The 19,963-nt window shown below is 44.5% G+C and overlaps 4 protein-coding genes and 1 pseudogene across 6 annotated transcripts in view; 4 read left to right on the top strand and 1 right to left on the bottom strand.

Moving 5' to 3' along the window:
* The first annotated feature begins 213 nt into the window (after positions 1-213).
* LOC310793482 (F-box/LRR-repeat protein 3-like) lies at positions 214-5,020 on the top strand (annotated as a pseudogene). The gene is made up of 7 exons: positions 214-297; positions 1,852-1,902; positions 2,457-2,631; positions 3,076-3,516; positions 3,744-3,863; positions 4,164-4,292; positions 4,931-5,020. The product of its transcript is annotated as an F-box/LRR-repeat protein 3-like (transcript).
* A 10-nt stretch (positions 5,021-5,030) lies between these two features.
* Positions 5,031-8,781, top strand: LOC310793483 (E3 ubiquitin-protein ligase MYCBP2-like; the record flags this gene model as incomplete). The annotated part of the gene is made up of 7 exons (XM_083655285.1): positions 5,031-5,064; positions 5,183-5,252; positions 5,430-5,451; positions 7,358-7,465; positions 8,070-8,279; positions 8,392-8,499; positions 8,605-8,781. The coding sequence occupies 7 exons, from the start codon at positions 5,031-5,033 to the stop codon at positions 8,779-8,781; spliced, it is 729 nt and encodes a 242-aa protein (XP_083511411.1).
* Positions 8,782-10,215: 1,434 nt separating this feature from the next.
* Positions 10,216-11,557, bottom strand: fhit (fragile histidine triad diadenosine triphosphatase). The gene has a single exon (XM_083656324.1). The coding sequence runs from the start codon at positions 11,525-11,527 to the stop codon at positions 11,075-11,077; it is 453 nt and encodes a 150-aa protein (XP_083512450.1). The 5' UTR covers positions 11,528-11,557; the 3' UTR covers positions 10,216-11,074.
* A 1,317-nt stretch (positions 11,558-12,874) lies between these two features.
* On the top strand, positions 12,875-17,922 carry pgam1b (phosphoglycerate mutase 1b). Of its 2 annotated transcripts, XR_014553558.1 has the most exons (5): positions 12,875-13,239; positions 15,686-15,960; positions 16,072-16,252; positions 17,192-17,452; positions 17,495-17,922. XR_014553558.1 is itself a non-coding variant. In XM_083656278.1 (4 exons), the coding sequence occupies exons 1-4, from the start codon at positions 13,101-13,103 to the stop codon at positions 17,359-17,361; spliced, it is 765 nt and encodes a 254-aa protein (XP_083512404.1). In that variant the 5' UTR covers positions 12,875-13,100; the 3' UTR covers positions 17,362-17,922. The 2 variants fall into 2 exon arrangements, 1 of the variants encoding a protein (XP_083512404.1); XM_083656278.1 differs by having other exon boundaries at positions 17,192-17,922.
* A 1,386-nt stretch (positions 17,923-19,308) lies between these two features.
* pi4k2a (phosphatidylinositol 4-kinase type 2 alpha) overlaps positions 19,309-19,963 on the top strand; it is a 10,552-nt gene continuing 9,897 nt past the window's right edge. The window contains exon 1 of the mRNA XM_083655550.1: positions 19,309-19,963. This exon is cut by the window's right edge and continues 326 nt beyond it. Within this exon, the coding sequence (XP_083511676.1) occupies positions 19,948-19,963 (16 nt within the window). The 5' untranslated portion in view covers positions 19,309-19,947.

Below are 19,963 nucleotides of genomic sequence, written 5' to 3' on the forward strand. Positions count from 1 at the left end.
CTCTTTGCACAAGTCAAAGTAGCCCTACAAGGTAACGTTAAGTTGTTCATCTTCTTAGCCGAGGAAATGAGTTGTCAAGTAAATCTATATTGCTGTATTTTCCACAGCTAAGAACTGGCTGACATGTAACGTTAGTGTTGTCTGTCTCTACGTTATAAAATATGATATTGTATTCCGTTTCTCCCACGGTACCCCAATGTCTCTTTAGTTACCATGACTGCAGCTGCTCTCATTGGAGACCAGCTGAACCTTGAAGAGGACTACGATGAGAACTATATCCCCTCTGAACAAGGTAGCGTTACATACAATGCGAACCCATTCTCTAGTGCAGGGGTTTTCAAAGTTTGATACTGTGGGCCTCCCCACAGACAAAGCTGGGGAAAAGGAGCCCCCCTCACTCAATTTATGGATCATGATTGTTATTTGATCCCAGACACTCAACAATTGTGCCAAGAATAGCCTGATATTCCTGTTTGACATACTGCAGACACACACACATACATAACAAAGTGTATGTCTGAAGGCATTTAGTTTCTAACTATGAAAGTGGGATAAAACAGTAACATTCCACAAAACTACTGTATCTCTTTAACCAAATCACACACATTTAGGCATTTCAGAAAGTCCTTTGTCTCTTCAGCTGTAAAGCTAGCCACCAACAGGTGATTTTGTTATAATTTGATCATGGGTAGGTGTCTTTCATTTATTTTTTCTCATTTTCATGTATTGGAATGTTTTTCTTATTAGTAGGCCCTACATGCCTAATATGTACTGTATATATGCCTTGTAGCCTATGTGTTGATATTTTCTACGTGTACTAGTATTACAATGACTTTTCCTCAGCTCTGGCTAGTTCCTGAGCAATATTATATGTTTCCTTGGAAATGCAGTATTATCTTATATGTTTTATGTACTGTCTGAAGTGTTTTTTTATGACCTGTGTTCTGTACTTGTATGCGTTTTTAATGTCTATTGTGGCATCTGTTTTTCCTGGAGCATGTGATCAACCCAATTTCCCCTTTGGGGATTAATAAAGTTATTCTAATATTCTATGTGATCTCCTTATGATAACCAATGTAATTATGTAATATTATTTCACTTCCATTCACTGAGCCTCCCCTGAAACTGCTCAGAGCCCGAGGCCCGCCTCCCACTTTGAAAACTCCTGTTCTAGTGGGTACATTAGCAGGATATTTGCCTTCAAAGCGACCAGTGCTAATGTCCTGCTGCTGCTAATGAAGACAAAGAGCTGCACATGTTTTTGACCTATTACAACTATCTGGCAGGGAAAGAAACTTGCATATCTGCTCTAGAGTCACAGTGGCTAGCACATCCAAAACCAGTTCAAATATACATCGCGTTAGTTATGGTGGGGGGGACGTTAGGATAGTACTATCATGTGTCTGGTCGGCATCTGTGTTCACTGATTTATGTGTAGAGGTAACGCTCTGATGTGTATGTAGCTGGTACATTAAGGTTGGCATGTTAGCTTGCAGGTGCTAGTTCGTCTGGAATAACTTTCTCTAGGTAACGCTAATCGTTTCATACTCGTACTGTAACACGTGACGTGGTGTTTACAGTAGTGTTGTTAAGGGTAGTTAGATAACGTTAATGCTTTCAGATCGTCTGAAACGTTATTGGCATGTACAGTATGTAGCAGCTGGATCGTTAGCTAATGGGCAGTGTTGAGGTGCGTTTGTTTCTCAATAGCTTGTGGTTGGATTACAGTCATATTGTCTATAGCTGGCCAGCTACGACTTCATCTGAAATCAGCTTGACTGTAATGCTAGATTGTCTGCCTTTCTGTGTAACTAAGAGTATAATCTGATAGCATAACGTTACTGCCTGCAGACCCTGGGGCTCATCTCTACAGCCAGGCCCAGTTTCATGGAGCTGCCAAAGGTATTTAACATGAAAACGAGGGCCCTTGGTCTCTCTAGTATCCTGTTATTCAGACATACAAGAAAATTGAAAGGGACTTTTTGTTTTTATAGTCTACGTTTCCATTTCGTTGCAGATATTGGCTATAAATGACCTTGCATGGCATCCTAAAAGCTGCGACCAAGATTTACTTGTTGGTTGGCTGGATAGTTTATACATTAAATTGAGTGTTGTTTAAATGAAGGTTGAGGTTCTCCATCATCCTTGTCATCATCATCATCACCACCAGATGTTCCTGGGTGACATTTCCACACAGCACTTCATCTGCTCTGCACAGGCACATCTCAGAGCAGTTGAGATTCTTAGACCTGCAAGAACAGTCTGACATGCAATAGGTCTTCTTGCAGCCACATTCGATGAGCTGTGTAATGATGGCCGGGGCATCTCATGTTGTGACTGGCACTAGTCGACCTCCTTCTGCCTCCCATTCATACTATGGTGGAAGTGCTACCTGTGAGTTGAAGGTAACCATGCACTGTGCATTATAATTCATGGGTATCTTTGTCCTTCCACAGTCTCATTTCACCTCAGCTCTGACTGTGGTGTGTCTCAACTCCAAATCGCTGTCCTCCTCGCTGAAAATCCACGACACGCCAGTGGATGACCCGTCTCTAAAGGTGCTGGTGGCCAACAACGGTGACACCCTGAAACTGCTGAAGATGACCAGCTGCCCTCATGTCTCCCCAGCAGGTACAGTGGGCCATTTGTCCTCCAGGCAAATTTGTTGCTGACAGAATTTCAAGCAGTGGCAAAGTTATATTAACAGATTTTAAATCTGTTAATATTAAGTCACAAGACAAAAGATTTCCATTCAATGGCTTATTTAAGGTATGTCATTTTCTCATCTGCTAATATGAAATGGTGTCATTTCATTATGGCATTTATGAATGACCGACTGCCCCGTTTCTCCTGCTTACCATACATTTTCCTGGAACCATTGTTAATGACCTGCTGTAGTAATGACTGCTGATTCAACTGCTGTTTGGCAAACATAGTGGGGCTTGTTTGTTGTTGTTGTTGTTGTTTTACATTGGTTAACATTACATGTCTTCCAGAATTCTTGGCCTTTATTATAACTTGTTAAATTTAAAAATAAAAATTGGGTTTGCTGATGAATTCTGTCCATATTTGCAGGGATTCTGTGTGTGGCAGACCAGTGTCACGGGCTGAGAGAGCTGGCGTTGAACTAGCACCTCCTGAGTGATGGCCCTGTCCTCAGAGAAGCATGTCCACCTGGAACACCTGCGCATCGACGTGGTGAGTGAGAACCTGGGCCAGCACTTCCACAACATCAAGAAGAGCAGCTGGGACGCCGTGGTGCGCCACTCACCCAAGTTCAACTTGGTCATGTACTTCTTCCTCTACGAAGACGAGTTCGGCCCTTTCATTTGCGACGAGATCCCCGTCACGCACCTCTACTTCGGCCGCTCCGTCAGCAAGGACGTCTTGGGCCGTGTGGGCCTGCACTGCCCCCGTCTGGTGGAGTTGGTCGTGTGCGCCCTCTGGATGAGGAACTGATTCGCATTGCGAAACACTGCACCCAGTTATCGGGCCATCGGTCTGGGTGAGTGTGAGGTTTCCTGCAGCGCCTTTGTGGAGTTGACACCTGACACACAGTGATGAGACAGAGCGGAAGAAGAACTTGTGCAACTTATGCTTAGAATAGTGAAGACGATGAGCAACTTTAAATTGAATCAGCTGGTGTCTGCTATTAACTGTCTTTTGTACCACAGACAAACTCCTTTGCCATATAATGTCTGATAATTCAATGTAAATAAACAGTTGTGTGGCTTTTCTTTAAGGGCCACCTCTCTGATGCCTGGTCCAGAGTCACCGAAAACGCCATCGCTGAGACCGTCATTGCCCTGACCAAAATGGAGGAGGAGCATCGGTCTCCTGTGCCATGCATCGCCACCACCAGGGTATGCACTCAAGTCCCGGCAATACACAGTACATGTATCTATGTTTAGAGGTATTGTATCTGGATTAATCATGTATCCTTTTACTATTCTCTCTCTCAGTTGTGGCTGGCCCTGGCTTCGCTGTGTGCGCTGGACCAGGACCATGTAGACAGGCTGTCCTCTGCGTCGCTGGATGGGTAAAGATGGACAGCAGAAACAGATGGTAAAAACTATATAAGCAGCTAAAGGCTCAAATGTATAGAAATAAATGACAGAGCATTAAATAACTGATACATTGATTTCCACCTGTCCTATCCTCAGCCCATGTGTGACAACCATGACCATGGTGAGACAGCGGCCATCATCCTGTGTAACATGTGTGGCAACCTTTGTACCGATTGTGACTGCTTCCTCCACCTGCACCGGCGCACGCGCTCTCACCAGAGACAGGTCAGTGTTGGTCTCTCACCAGAGACAGGTTAGTGTTGGTCTCTCACCAGAGACAGGTCAGTGTCGGTCTCTCACCAGAGACAGGTCAGTGTCGGTCTCTCACCAGAGACAGGTCAGTGTTGGTCTCTCACCAGAGACAGGTCAGTGTTGGTCTCTCACCAGAGACAGGTCAGTGTTGGTCTCTCACCAGAGACAGGTTAGTGTTGGTCTCTCACCAGAGACAGGTCAGTGTTGGTCTCTCACCAGAGACAGGTTAGTGTTGGTCTCTCACCAGAGACAGGTCAGTGTTGGTCTCTCACCAGAGACAGGTTAGTGTTGGTCTCTCACCAGAGACAGGTCAGTGTTGGTCTCTCACCAGAGACAGGTTAGTGTTGGTCTCTCACCAGAGACAGGTCAGTGTTGGTCTCTCACCAGAGACAGGTCAGTGTTGGTCTCTCACCAGAGACAGGTTAGTGTCGGTTGTCTCCCTGATGTGACACCCATCCCTCATATGAAGGCTGGGCTGTTTTTAAGCATTAGGATTCTTCCACTAATCATTGTCCCAAGTGCTGTTCTTTTTTGATAATATCAAACAGTTTGTCAAATGAATGTTGCATAGAATGTGCTGGTGTTTAGTCTTATTTTCCCTGCTGCCTCAGGTGTTCAAAGAGGAAGAGGAGACTATAAAGGTGGACCTCCATGAAGGTTGTGGGAGGACCAAGCTCTTCTGTGCTCATGGCGCTGGCTGATTCAAAGACCATGAAGGCTATGGTGGAGTTCAGAGAGCACACGGGTAACATCAGTGTGTGCCTTGCTTTTCTAAATAATCCTCCGTGTGGTAATGCTGTTCTAACTGCTGACAAATCCAATCTTTGTGTCGGTAAACCAGCTTCCGGCTCCGATGCCTGCAGGTTCTGCGGTACGAGGAATGGAACTGAGCCGTCTGCAGTGGGCAGTGTCTGCTCAGGCCCAGACTGCCAGGTACAAAGCACTGCCTGTTCACACGCCTGCACAGCACTGACATACTGAATATTAGTGTTATTGTGCCACTGATGCTGAAGATTTCAGATCATAACTACGCAGTACTTTGTGGTGGAAAAACATTGTTGGCAGCAGTTTGAAAGCCTCTCCTAACTCCTCTCGTGTTATTCTTCTTAGGAGTATTCCAAGCTGGCATGCGGTAAAACCCATCCTTGCGGGCATCCATCCGTGTGGTGGAGTTAACACGTTAAGTGCCATAGCCGAGATATCTCGTCTTACATAATCCAACGCTTGAGTGCCAGAGCCGAGATATCTCGTCTTACATAAACATTTTTTTTTTTTGACGGTGGGACATCAGTCAACAACTTTTACATCTTCGAGATCACTATTGGAGCAAGAGAATGTGTATAATCTATTTTACCGACCCACTAAGTGTTGACAGTGCTCCCCCAGACGAGCGAAATCAAAGAAAAAACTGCCGCGGGAGCAAGCCATTCAAGGAAATGGCGAGGCGATTTTACAGTAATCCATTCCAGACTTGTCTTGCCCGAGAGCGGCCGCGCAGGCAGCAGCACACAGAGAGCGGAGAGCGATTTGCAAAATAGATTATAGGTGAAACACACTTTGAAACACCTCAGAAAGGCCAGAATCAACATCTGCCCATCGCCCACGCATTCCCCGGCCCATCTTGACTCGCACAAGGAGCGTCCGCACGCAGGCAAGCAGGCAAGCAGGCAGGCAGGCACGCAGGCAGGCAGGCAGGCAGCAGCAACGCGCTTCTGACACGCCCGCTGTAGAGCCAGGAGGAAGGAGGAGAAGACACACGGAGGGAGGAGTTTGAATGAGAGGGGTGTTTCCTGTTGTTATGGAGGAAATTACTGTTCAAAACTATTGTTTAGAATGTCTGACGGTCTTACTGATGCCAAAAATGAATGGTTAAAGTGACTGTTCTATCGAATTACACAAAAAGCCATTTATCTCTGAATAAATTTCCAGACGCTGAAACCATGCTGTACTCAACGGCTAATATCTACATAACTACTAACTCTACAAACTAACTCTTTTAGACAGAGAAAGCACACATTCTATTAGTACTTTTCTGAACTTTGTGTTCACAAAGTCCAACCAGAAAATTATGCTCGGCTCTTGTAAAATGAGCCAGAATCCTCAAAAAAAAACCTGGCACAACTTACCTACAGGATGAAAAAATGGCTGGCACTCAATGTGTTAAGAATGAGGAGAGCTGTCTGCCATGTCTGCATGGTTGTGACAAGAGCACTGGCTGTCTGAAGCAGGATGCAGATGACATGTACATGATCTACTTCACAGAAGCCCTCTCTGCTGCTCCTGCAGTCCAGGGGCCGGTTGCACCAACTGGTCTTAACTATGCCTGGTCGTAACTCCTACGTCGGTCTTAGTTAAGACCATGGACTTACGCCTGTTGCACCAACACGGCTTATGTCTGGTCTTAACTATGCTGGTCGTAGCAATGCGCGTCCATGTGAATTGCCAGGGAATGCACCCTGATTGGATGATGTTGCAAAAAATGTGCCTCGCGACCTGCTTGGAGCACTGTGCCACTACGCTCTCTCAGCCACTACTGTAAAACACCCTCCCTCCTCCCATCCTCCCTCGCTCCGGGGGAAAAATGGCGGCTATTGAGCAGACAGAGTCAGTCTGAATGAAATTGAATGTAACGTTCCCAATTCTATGTATTAACTTCTAACTAACTAACATTTTGGAAGGCGGGTTAGGTTAACTAGTTAGTTATAATCTAACGTCGTGCTTTCAAAGACGACGAACTGGCGGTGTTACGACGATGACGGTCAAAAAGGTCTCCGCAGAGATCTCTGTTACAGGCAGGCTCTACGCCTCCTCCTGACGAGGCGTAGGAGTTACGCCTGGTCTTAGTGAAAATAAGGCTTAAGTCGTCTTGGTGCAACCGGCGTAGCTGTTAGGTCGTAAAGTTACGACCAACTTAGCTTAAGACCAGTGTAAGACCAGTTGGTGCAACCGGCCCCAGGTTTGCATGTCTGCTTATCCATGAGGTATGAGAGATTGGCAGCTTCTATGCGTTTCTGAACTCCTCTTTGCTCTGTTCCCAGTTGGACTGCAGTCATGTGTTCCACCTTCAGTGTACTCGCCGTGTTCTTGACAACCGCTGGCTAGGGCCCCGGATCACCTTTGGCTTCACGTCATGCCCCATTTGCAAGGTAACATGTCACACCTGAGACTCTGCGATTGAGAGATTACCTCCACAACAAAGAGCTTGGAAATGTATATCTGCTACACCTTGAAGTTGATTTAGTTTGCTGCTTGCTTAAATGCTTTGTTAACAAGACTAGGTCAAATCCTAGTACATTGGCTGGACCGTGCTCTGGCTGCACGTGTTCTGGCCGACCAGTGGTGTAACTGCATCAGTCAGTGATAGACACTCAGGTTTTATAGGGCTGGCTTAGCCTGGGTAAACCCAGCCCCCAGTGACCTGCTCTCAGGCTTACCCTGCTTACGAGTCACAAGGTAGTGACTGAGAGCCGGTCTGAGAGCAGGTCACGTGGCGGCTGGGTTTACCCAGGCTAGGGCTGGCCCCGCTGTTGCAGGCCAGCCAAAAAGCTTGTTCAACTGTGTTGCCTGCCCTTGCACACCATGACAGCTTTGTTCAGTGTCATGGGAAATGTCATCGCTTGCTCCTGTATTTGTATTCATTATGTGAACTTGTCAAAAGTGTGACATACTCATAGCTCAGTGACTCATAGAACAACCTTTATGAGAGTGATGAACAGTGGCTGCTTTGTTTGCCTCATTCTTTGTCTCCAGAACAAAATCAATCACTCTGTGATCAAGGACCTGCTGGACCCCATTAAGGAGCTGTATGGCGATGTGAGGAGAAAGGCTCTGATGAGGCTGGAGTACGAGGGCCTCCGTAAGAGCGAGGCCATCACTACTCCAGGCGCACGCTTCCACAACGACCCTGCAGGCTTTGCCATGAACAGATATGCATACTATGTCTGCTACAAGTGCAAGAAGGTATTGCATAAGCTATACATGACTAGAACGTGAGCTGGCATTTTGAGATACGGTAGACATAAGTTGTAAGTGTGGGCTAGGAGTCGAGAATTGACGCGCTCCTCTTTTTCAGGCCTACTTTGGGGGAGAGGCGCGCTGCGCTGCGGAGGCGGGACAGGGAGATGACTACGACCCCAGCGAGCTGATCTGTGGAGCGTGCTCCGATGTCTCCAGGGCTCAGGTGTGTATATGAACCCTTTGAGGATCCTGGCATAGTGCTTATTTGTGCACACAAAACTTAACAACCTGTCACCCATCCCTGATAATTCATGTGTCCTATCACCAGATGTGCTCCAAGCATGGCACTGACTTCCTGGAGTATAAATGCCGGTACTGCTGCTCGGTGGCCGTTTTCTTCTGCTTTGGCACCACACACTTCTGCAATGCCTGCCATGATGACTTCCAGAGGATGACCAGTGTCCCCAAGGAGGAACTGCCCCATTGTCCTGCAGGTATTTATTAACATTTTTCTTGACCATCCCCTTCTGGAAAACGTTAAATTTATTATTATATGCCTATTGTATTTTTTTTTTTTCATTTGCAACTGTCAGCTGAGCTCTGTTATTGAAGCTTTGACTAAAGCCCTGAATTGTACAATGATTTTTTGAAATAAATATGTTTAAAAATCGATTGTGTGTTAAAAGCTTGTGTTACGTTTTCATTGGCGTTATTACAGTAATTTATTTTCAATGTCCGCTATCAAGAGCAATTTGGTTAATAAAATCGCTGGGCCTGGGCACAGTGTTTGTGGTGTGTGGGAAATGTGTTAAAAGCTTGTGCGTTACGTTTTCATATTCAGTTGGTTCATGAAATTGCTGGGCTGCGTGCCGTGCGGTGGTTGTGGTGTGGGAGATTCCAGCTGTCAAAAGAAGACAAAAGACTTGCTCCTGGCCAATCCTAGCGCGAGACCCATTCCTGGCTGTTCATTGGCTAGTTGAGTCTCGCATTTTGGTCCTCCGTTGACGCCACTCTCTCTACGCCAAAGCCCCCAGGCGCTGGGCTCTGTATTGCAAGTCATGTGACGCCATGCAGCCCAGAAAGGAAAATTGCAAGTGGGGTCCCCGGCAGCTGTTAAACCCAGGGGAATTTTTTCCGGGTGTCACTCAAAGTATAAAACGACTCTTTTAATTATCAAATAATTTTTTATGGGGTCATTTTTTCTTCAGAAGCCACTAAGAGCCGTATACAGGTGTATTTTCTTCTTCTCAAATACATCCATGGGTGGGCGTGGCTCATCCCCTATCCAGTTTTTTTAATATGAATGAGCTTTATTTGTCATTGTCACAAAACAAGTTTTAAGAACAACGAAATTGAAGCAATCCCCTATGTGCGTTTAGACAAGACAATAAGTTAGGTAATAAAGATAATGGTATAAAAGTACCGAGGTAATAAAGGGTAAAAGTGTCTAGTGTATCACAGTATGAGGTAATAAAAAGTAAAAAGTGTAGAAAGTGTCTAGTGTCAGGTTTGTTCTGTTTACACTCTATATACATTCCCCTTAGCATCTTGCACAGTCCTATATACATTAAGCATCGACATTGAACTTGGTTCTGTGTGTACATTCTTGAACATTCTATGTACATATACTTATTATTCTATATATATAGCTATATATATGTATGTATATATATATATATATATATATATATTCCACATAGTCTATATATATATACATATACATATACAGTTAATACATCCATGAGCTACACCATGTTGGTTTGTAGAGGCACTATAGGAGCTTTATATTTTTATAACCTACAGTCTGTCTATGAATGAACATACTAGTATGTATCATGTGTGTGTTAGAATAGTAAGTGCTAGAAATCACAAGTTGTTTATTTGACATTTTATTTTTGAGGAGGGAGAAATGCAAGAAAATCATGCACATGCCCTTAGCAAAAAATAAATGAATAAATTAAATAAAAGTCCCAGTCCCTGGATAATTGAATATCAAATGTTTACTTGAACATCAACCTGCCTTCAATAAAGTGGGTCATTAAAGTTCCATTAAATAATCATAACATGGTCCTGCTCCAGATGGCATGGCATTGGCATGCATGGTAGTCTGGTCTGGGCACCTTCCACCCGCTTTTTGTCATGGGGGCGTAAACCAAGGAAACAGGAAACAACACCGGAAATAAGTGCGCCAAAAAACGTCGTTGCCGTTAGCTTGACGCGGCGAGGTTACGTTAGCTAGAGCCTGAAAAGAACAACACAAGTTGTATAGTAGCGTTAGCACATTTCTAGTCACTGCCGAGGAAGGTTTCTGGAGAGCCAAAGACAAGTACTCGCCATGTGAAATCTTATGATCAATGTCCATGTCTTTCCCAGCACAGGCAGCAGAGCTTCAATTGTTACTTGATCCTCCATTATCGATAACAGCGGACAGACAACTAGCGTTATAACTATTCCATCAACTGGCCATTTGTTTGAAAAGTAAAGCTTCCGTATTGGCTTAAAATATGTGAGATTGTGAATCCGCAATGTTTCTACAAGAACTTCGTTCGATACGTCCATCTTTTGTTTTGTTGTTTGCCGTTTTATTTTCTGATTCGTTGTGTGTAATTGTCAAGTTAACGAGCTATTTCCGCTGTTGTTTCCTGTCTAGGGCGGGTTCTAGCATAGGCCGGAATAGTGTGGGCCGTAAACAGGCAGGGTGACAAAATCACTTGTGAACGGAGGCCAGGCTCTTTCTCGCCGAGAAGAGCCTGGTGACGCGAGGTTACATGCATGGTATTGAACAGGATCCGTTTAGTTTAGTCTAGCTGTTTCCTCAGATCCGAAGCTTCTGCGGCCATCTCCTCCTCTGATCTCCACTTGGAAGGGGTGTCCTGGTCTTCGCAGTCATGCTTCTGCAGCTCATCATAGATGCTGTCATTCCGCTCAAAGTCGCCGGTCTTCCTGGGGAGAACATGGACGTGGACATGCTTCACGGTTTGTCCAGCTTCTGGACCGTCCTGTATGGCGATGGTAAGAGAGGTGGCATTGAAGTGCTTCTCCACCAGGGTGCCAACTCGCTGTGTGGTGCTGAACAAGTCTGCGACCTCATCTGGGCGAAGGTCCCGGAAACGCTCCACCGGCCTCAGGGGGCACACCAACACATGGCCTGGCACCACTGGCTTCCTGTTGACCAGGGCAAAGCACAGCTCTGTCCGCAAAAAAACAGCCGATGTCTTTATAATGTGCTCTCCGAACCGCAGAGTCGACATGTTGACTCGGAAAAGGTCCAACAACAACCTCGCCGGCTGCAGAGATTCCCCACCCCAGGATGGCGAAGGCATGTCCCGCCCTACTCTGCCTCTGATTGGGTTGGGTTTAGGCATGAGTGGTGATTGGTTGGGTTTAGGCATGGGGGTTATTGCGATTGGTTGGGGTTAGGGTAAAAATCAGTGTAGAGTACCAATCAGAGGCAGAGTAGGGCGGGTCATGCAAAAAGTAGCCTACAATTATTATTGTTATCATGTAGCGTTACATATTATTATAAATAGGCCTACTGTATTATGGTCCGTTTTTGTGGCAATTTACAACTGCATCTACATTAATATTCTTATCCTAAACCTAACAACCATAGAAAAACACACCACCACAACATTCCTATAGTAGCCTTTTTCTGTTAACCTACGGTGTATCGGTATTCCCCACCTCGCCTCAAAACCAAGATTTATTAACCCAGCATAAAATCTGTGTTTGTCTAATAAGCCTTGTCTGGCTTGTAAAGACGTGTGAGGCAATCATATCCACTATGTTCTCTCTGCTGCAGGCCAGAGGGATTGTCCTATTTTCTCCACTAGTCACGACCAATAACACGCGATCAGTTATGCTGTATACAGGGCCATCTGACAATAAGCAAATAAATAATAATGGCCTACATTTTTTTTTAAATAGCCTGCAACATAAATACTATACTATACTATACTATACTATACACTATATAGGCCTATAGGCCTACTACTGTAACGGCGGTGGAAGTATTACATATTTACGTATTGTTTTGTTTCTTGCTTCTTTCTAGCAATATGTTGATACTGCTGTTTTTGCTCTGCACCTTACCTACGGGAATTTGTGTAACTTTTTATTGTTTAATTAGTTGTTGCTGTCATTGATGCTACTGCTGCTGTAACGCCAGAATTTCCCTACGGGGATGAATAAAGTACTCTTATCTATCTATCTATCTATCTATCTATCTATCTATCTATCTATCTATCTATCTATCTATCTATCTATCTATAGTTTGTGCAGTCTGAGTCTACCATATCCACTGGCCAGCTTACATTAGAAAAGCAGTAAAATGCTATTGAGGATCTGGATTTGTGACTTCATCTTCTTCTCCTCACTACGTAGCGTACATGTTTGCCACAAATAATACAGTAACATTCATATTGTTCTCTCCGTTGGCTATGATGATATTTTTCTGTTCGGGCAGTTTTGACAGTTTCCACAGCGGGATGGAGTCAGCAGCTGCAGCAGATGTGCCGGTTGATGTGGACGTGCTGCCGTGCGCATCCTCCTAGCTCCCTCCTCTTCACCGCGCCGGCCTCTGATTGGTGGAAGCCAGCAGGAAGGAAGACTTGAGCTCGGGGGTCGTGTGTGTGTGAGCTGTCAAGTTCAGACTTCTGTGCCACAGTCCCTCCACTCAGCACTACAAACCATACAGCGCCAGGTTCTCTGTATAGCTGTCTGCGGGTCAGGAGGATCAGGACTCACCTGCGGGCGTTTCGTCTGTCATTTCCCCGTAACTTCCCGGAAATACAGCGCAGAGGGCATCGGTGTGACACTGAGAGGATGGCCGCGTACAAGCTGGTTCTGATCCGCCACGGAGAGAGCGCCTGGAACCAGGAGAACCGCTTCTGTGGATGGTTCGACGCGGACCTGAGTGAGACCGGGGAGCAGGAGGCGAAGAGAGGCGGACAGGCTCTGAAAGGTGACGATGGCTCAAACTTGAATACTATCAGATAATATCAGCCTTCTTTGGATAAGCTGGAAGCCAGCAAGCCCTGCGCGCTTATGCAACCCCGGGGCTGGGGAAACAGGTAACCAGGCCACTGCGACAAGACAGGCAGGCAGGGAGGGAGAGGGAAAAAACAGAGACAGAGTATCATGTTCAGAATGGGCTATCTCTAGCTGCTCATCCTTTTTAATAAGATAATGAATATTCATCCATTTCCACGAGAATATATCGTTTTTGTAATGAGCTTGTGGACTTTTACTGGTGTTACAAAATAGGGTGACCATGCGGCGTTTTTGTTTGAGTGACCAGCAGGTAATATTCCTGAACCTCCCTTATTCTCCGCTCCTGATCTCACACACCTCTCGTTCCTTGGTTATATCATCCATGATTATAACTTTCTCTCACATATTTTTGTCATGTTCCCTTTTATGCGTCTCTTCCTCCATAGCAGCTCCTCAAACCACTGTCGTACAGTGTAGCCTACAAAATGCATTTTAAGGCAGCCTTTAAATACTTATGGCTATTAAAACATATCTTAAGTTATAATAAAAGCTGTTAGAAACACTGTTTGACCATCAAGCCTTTGATATTGAAGACAGTGGGCTGAAGCATGGCTTTGTTTGTATAACAGTAAACATGAGTGAGTGAGTAAATGAATAGGCCTACAATATACATAATAACTGGCTTTTTGCCATGTCATTCTCCCCCACATCCCTTCTTTCTCATCCATCTTTTCTCACTAACAGGCCTACACTGGTTATTGAGAAAATAGGGGGGGGGGACTGGGAAATTCAAAAATGAGAACCGACATATGAATTAAGGCCTTATGTCCACCAGCTGCGGTACGGCTCCATGCGGCTACCTGAACAGACCCCACATCCATGTAATCTTGTCAGACGCATGCGGATCCGGCAAAAATAGAACTGGGGCCGGTTGCACCAAGTGGTCTTAACTACGCCTGGTCGTAACTCCTACGTCGGTCTTAGTTAAGACCCGTCTTTAGAGTGGATTTATGCCTGTTGCACCAACAGGGCTTATGTCTGGTCTTAACTACGCCGGTCGTAGCAATGCGCGTCCATGTGAATTGCCAGGGAATGCCCCCTGATTGGATGATGTTGCAAAAATGTGCCTCGCGACCTGCTTGGAGCGTCACTGTGCCACTACGCTCTATCAGCCACTACTGTATGTGCATCACTACACCCTCCCACCCTCCCTCGCTCCGGGGGAAAAATGGCGGCGATTGAGTGCCAGACAGTCTGAATGAAATGAATGTAACGTTCCCAATTATATGTATTAAATTCTAAAAAACTAACGTCAACATTTGGGAAGGCTAAGCCACACAACTAGTTCGTTATAATCTAACTTCATGCTTCAAAGGCGACTTTACGATGATGGCGATGAGGACGGGTCTCCGCTGATAGACGCAGAGATCTCTGTTACAGGCAGGCACCCTTACCCTTAGACTCTTACGCCTCCTGCTGACCAGGCATAAGAGTTACGCCTGGGCGTAGCTTAAGACCAGCCGTAAGACCACTTGGTGCAACCGGCCCCAGGTGTGTATTTTTGCCGTACTGCATGCGTTGCCCGCCATCTATTACATGGGCGAGAGTCTGTTCTGGCAGCCGTACCGGAGCCAGGCAGAGCCGTACCACAGCTGGTGGACATTGGGCTTTAGGCTATCGTAGTTGGCAAACAAATGTAAGTTGTTTATGTCAAAAATATTAACGGGGTTTATCAAAAAATCCCTAGGAATGATAATTACAAAGACGTGTCATTCAGTCCCAGGAAGGAAAGGAGCAGGAGGTCAGCAAAGATGCTGTACCTTCCTTATCATTCCTTATCATCAGTTGCTTGCAATGTGAAATTGTGCTATTCATGCTGGTGAATTATTTCGGGTTATGTGGAGGGGAGAGGGCAGGTCCAGGGGTTATGTGGAGGGGAGAGGGCAGGTCCAGGGCAGTTTTCGAAACAGTCCTCCACATTGTTCCTTTGTGCATGCACACACTCTTGTTGGCTTTCTTTGACCTACAAATAAACCTCCAGGGAAGGTTGCTCTTATCAATCTGACTGACACACCCTCCAATGAAAAGTGCTCCTCTCTAACAAGTCTGTGCAGGACGGGTCTTGTCTTGTTTTGATGTTTTCCCATCATGTCGAGTGAAATTGCATTGGGCAGGTTTTTTTCACCTTCAACACCAATAAAGGAATTTGTCATGAACTTTACAATTACTTGTTCATAACTTTACAGTTACTTGTTCATAAACCATTTTGACACATTGTATATGATCTCTCGCTTACTCTCTCTCTCTCTTTCTCTCACACATACACACACACACACACACACACACACACACTCATAAAATGTATACATCTAGAATTGATGTTCAATATTTTTGTTTTTCTTTTAATTTCTCTCCAGATGCTGGCTATGAATTCGACGTGTGCTACACCTCTGTCCTGAAGCGGGCCATCCGCACCCTGTGGCTGGTTCTGGATGGCATCGACCAGATGTGGCTGCCCGTCCACCGGACCTGGCGCCTCAACGAGCGCCACTACGGCGGGCTGACCGGGCTGAACAAGGCGGAGACGGCAGCCAAACACGGAGAGGCCCAGGTCAAGATCTGGAGGCGCTCCTTTGACACTCCTCCCCCACCCATGGAGGAGGACCATGACTTCTATCACAACATAAGCAAGGTGAGACGGCAAGGGAACCACTGAACCATCATCTTGTTCTCTCTCTCTCTCTTACTGTGTATCTACACGGACATCTTGACATTTCCATGACCCATTTCTGTGTTGCGGCAGGACCGACGCTATGCCGACCTGACGGAAGACCAGCTGCCAAGCTGTGAGAGTCTTAAGGACACCATTGCCCGGGCACTGCCCTTCTGGAACGATGAGATCGTCCCCCAGATCAAAGAGGGAAAGAGGGTTCTAATTGCTGCCCATGGCAACAGTCTCCGGGGCATCGTCAAGCACCTTGAGGGTAGGGTACAAATAATATTGTATACTAATAAATTATAATTATATTAATTATATTCTAATATCAATTGATGTAAAAAAATAATATATACCTCATTTTGCTTGTTATCAATTTAGACAGCAGACTTGTCCATCATGATATCCCAAAATCACCATCACCGTAATCGTAATGGTTGCATTGAAAGACAATAACTAGTGATATTGAATTATTGCCCCAAGCACTACTTCTGCCTGAGAATTTGCCTCAGATGTCAGAGCCACAAAATCTATTTTAAAAGCAGATAGCAGAGCAATTGATCAGCATTGCCGAGGGTCTGACGTATTATCTTACTCATTTATGTTCCGCCTCCAGGATTACTTTTGCTCTTGAATCATTGACAGTGGTACTGGTGGTGTAGTTAAGAATGTCATACGGAACCGACCTGGATAGCAAGGCTAAGACTAGGTCAATACTAGGTTGATGGAAGTCATTAGAGGGTGAGGTAAAATGGAGTTGTGCAGTGGTAGCATGGAGGGGGGTGTTTCCAGGATGCTGGATTACACTGTTAAGCCTTCTTGAGGTGTCGTGGGCCTAACTTAATGAAACATCAGTGAAGGAAGGTGGCCACTTGAAAACCCCAATGACATGCTTCATACTGCTGTTGGCTAGGGTAGGTAACTGGTGATTTGTACGTTTGTTAGCTTGCTAACTTGCTGTTAGCTTGTTTGTTGTTTGTTAGCTTGTTTCTTAATCTGGATTGGGCTTCTAAATGTGTTTTACCTCAGATTTTGGCACAAGGGATAGTAACATCTTGTCCTGTGTATTAATGAATGCTGAATCCAAACAAAATGTCAACTTATTAAACATATCTATCTATGGTGGCTTTTAATACACTGATGGGCAGACAGCAGAAAGACATGCAAATGAGTTATAAGCTCTGCATGACTGAATGATTGTTTGCAGGTATGTCAGAGGAGGCCATCATGGAGCTGAACCTGCCCACAGGCATCCCCATCCTGTACGAGCTGGACAAGAACCTGAAGCCTGTAGGGCCCATGCAGTTCCTGGGAGACGAGGAGACAGTGAAGAAGGCCATGGAGGCTGTGGCTGCTCAGGGCAAGGCCAAGAAATAGGCAGCTCGCCCCCCTCAGGGCTGGAGTATAGATCAAATCATGTGCTGTTCAGTTACCAAGTTAAAGCAAGGTTATTTATGTATCATCGCATACACACACACACACACACACACACACACACACACACACACACACACACACACACACACATTCTATACTCATTCTATACTCATGCGCTTCAGTTCAATTCTACCCAGTTTTCACACACATACACAACATTACAAGCTGGTGTTTGATTTGATTGGTATATACTTTTGTGACATACCAAGGCATTGAAACATAGTTTTCAGTATTGGACAATGGGTATCAGCTGTGATATGGACCATTATAAGCACTGACCAAAATGCAAATTAGGGACCAGCAAATAGCAGCAAACATAGACTAACCTTATAAAGTCCTCCCAAGTATTCCTCTTTACACCCCCCTGTAGATGAAACTGGGTGCCGAACGAACAGTATAGGTAACACTGGCTATTGTCAAAAGAGCAAGTTGATATGCTCTGCACTACTGATTTCTGTTTGCTGTTACATTGTGTGACATTGAATAAATGTTATGAACCATTATGTGACTAAATGGCTTATTGGTCTCTTGCATCTTTTTACATTACATTACGTTTGCCTGCTCCTGTGTCATCCTTCTGTGTCAATCACATGGTATGGGAATTAGTGGATGGGTGCAATACAATCCCTTATGAGAAAACTATAGTAATGATTTCATACATTTCAGACGCATAGTAAATATCACAACAGCACAACAATAAGTAGAGCAATGTTATACTTGCTCCACAGATGTGTGTGTGTGTGTGGATGAGATCACTATAAACTCACTATAGGTATTAAATACGGTGGCATAGACTAATTTCTTCAATTGGAGGACTCAGATTCAAGCCTTCATGTTGACAAGAATCTGCTCTGCTGAAGTGTTCTTGAGCAGGACACCAGATCCCTGCCAGCTTCAGGGGTGCTGGCTAGATCAGGGTACTCAAGTATAATTCATTTGCGGTCAGATTTGGATTGTTTTTGTGTATTTCGATTCTGTTTGAAAATTGATTTTCAGCTTCACTTTTCATTTTTTGTGTGTTTTTCATTCTTCAATTTCAATTTTTGACCATTATAGTCTCATAGACTTGACAAAGGCCACCGAAATATTTTCTGTCTATTAAATCTTTGCATCTGAGCCAGAGTGTGCGGTTTCCTATTTTTCAATGTCCTGGGATGCATTCAAAAACCTGTAAAACTCTGAGGTAATTACACCGAGGTATAACTTCATGCTATACAGCAGTCTATCAGATCTCATCCAGTTCAGTTTACTCCTAACATAAAATAACATTTTGAATCTATATAGGTGTAAGTATTTCATGGGAATATTAACAATTTACATACATCTAATACCAGTAAATAAATACCGGTAATTAGGCTACCTAGGATATTAATTAGGATATGAATAGGATCCTAAAAATGATGTGATACTGCTGCCATGTTATATAATTACTTACGTCAGCATGCATTTTTTTTGAGTCGACTCAAGTGTTGTTAGAATCCTCTACCCACAATGCATTATGTTCAGTGTCAAAAGTGGGGTTTTGCTACGTGTCAAAAGGGCATACGTGCCAAGAGCAGTTACACCAATTTGGCTCCAAGCCCTTGAGTTTTGCTTTTTATGCTGTTGAAATCTTCATTGGTTGATGGTTCAAGAAGACCAGGAGACAACATGAACACACCAGGAGGACAGGTATCAATGGTGGAACCCCAAACCTACAATGCCATCACAAATCAAATGTGTTTCTCACACAGATATTATATATATATTATTGATCAGATATTAATTATTTTGCAGATCTCTATACTTATATATTATCAAAGGAGAATGAATGACACTAAATTTCACATTTGAAATATGCTCATTGTCAAGGAATCCACAAATAACATGTTCTTTCTGTTTACTGCCAGTAGCCTAATAATTCAAATAATCAATTAGGACCAATGCATTCCATTACAATATTAGACCATTAGTCTAATATTGTAATGAGCATAATAACATCTTCCCGTTCATTCTAAAATGAAAGGAACAGCATGATGTAAATGAATGTGTAAATGCAATGTTACTTTTGGGGGTGATTGCTTTATGAGAGTTTATGAGAATAATTTCGGCCTGTTAGACTTACAGAATTAATTGATCAGTTTGAAAGGGGCTTGTAAAACTTTTCTCTCGTCCCCACTATAATTTTAACAATGGTTATTTTATAAGGAGTTCATTGTTAGGATACATTCTATCTTCAAATTGTATGATTCTTTGTCACATGTCTCTCGTGGGCGGAATGACTCTGTCCAATCAGCGCGTGAGATGAGGTTGTTGACAGTAATACTTGAACGCTGATTGGCCAAAGACCAAAACGCTCACACTAGTCCCGCCTCTTCCCGGAAGCTGACAGTCATCTGATTTTTTTTTGTTTTTGAGAGCCTTCCTTGTTAGCTAGCGACGGTGCTACTAGCCAACAACCCGTCCCACTTTTATTTCCCTCTTCTATTTTCATCTTATTTTCTCTTCGCAGTTGAACTCCTCGCCCCCGCGCGCTCAGGTGACATCATGGACGAGACGAGTC

Source organism: Poromitra crassiceps, assembly GCF_964638095.1.
Source record: "Poromitra crassiceps genome assembly, chromosome: 19".
Classification (NCBI taxonomy): domain Eukaryota; kingdom Metazoa; phylum Chordata; class Actinopteri; order Beryciformes; family Melamphaidae; genus Poromitra; species Poromitra crassiceps.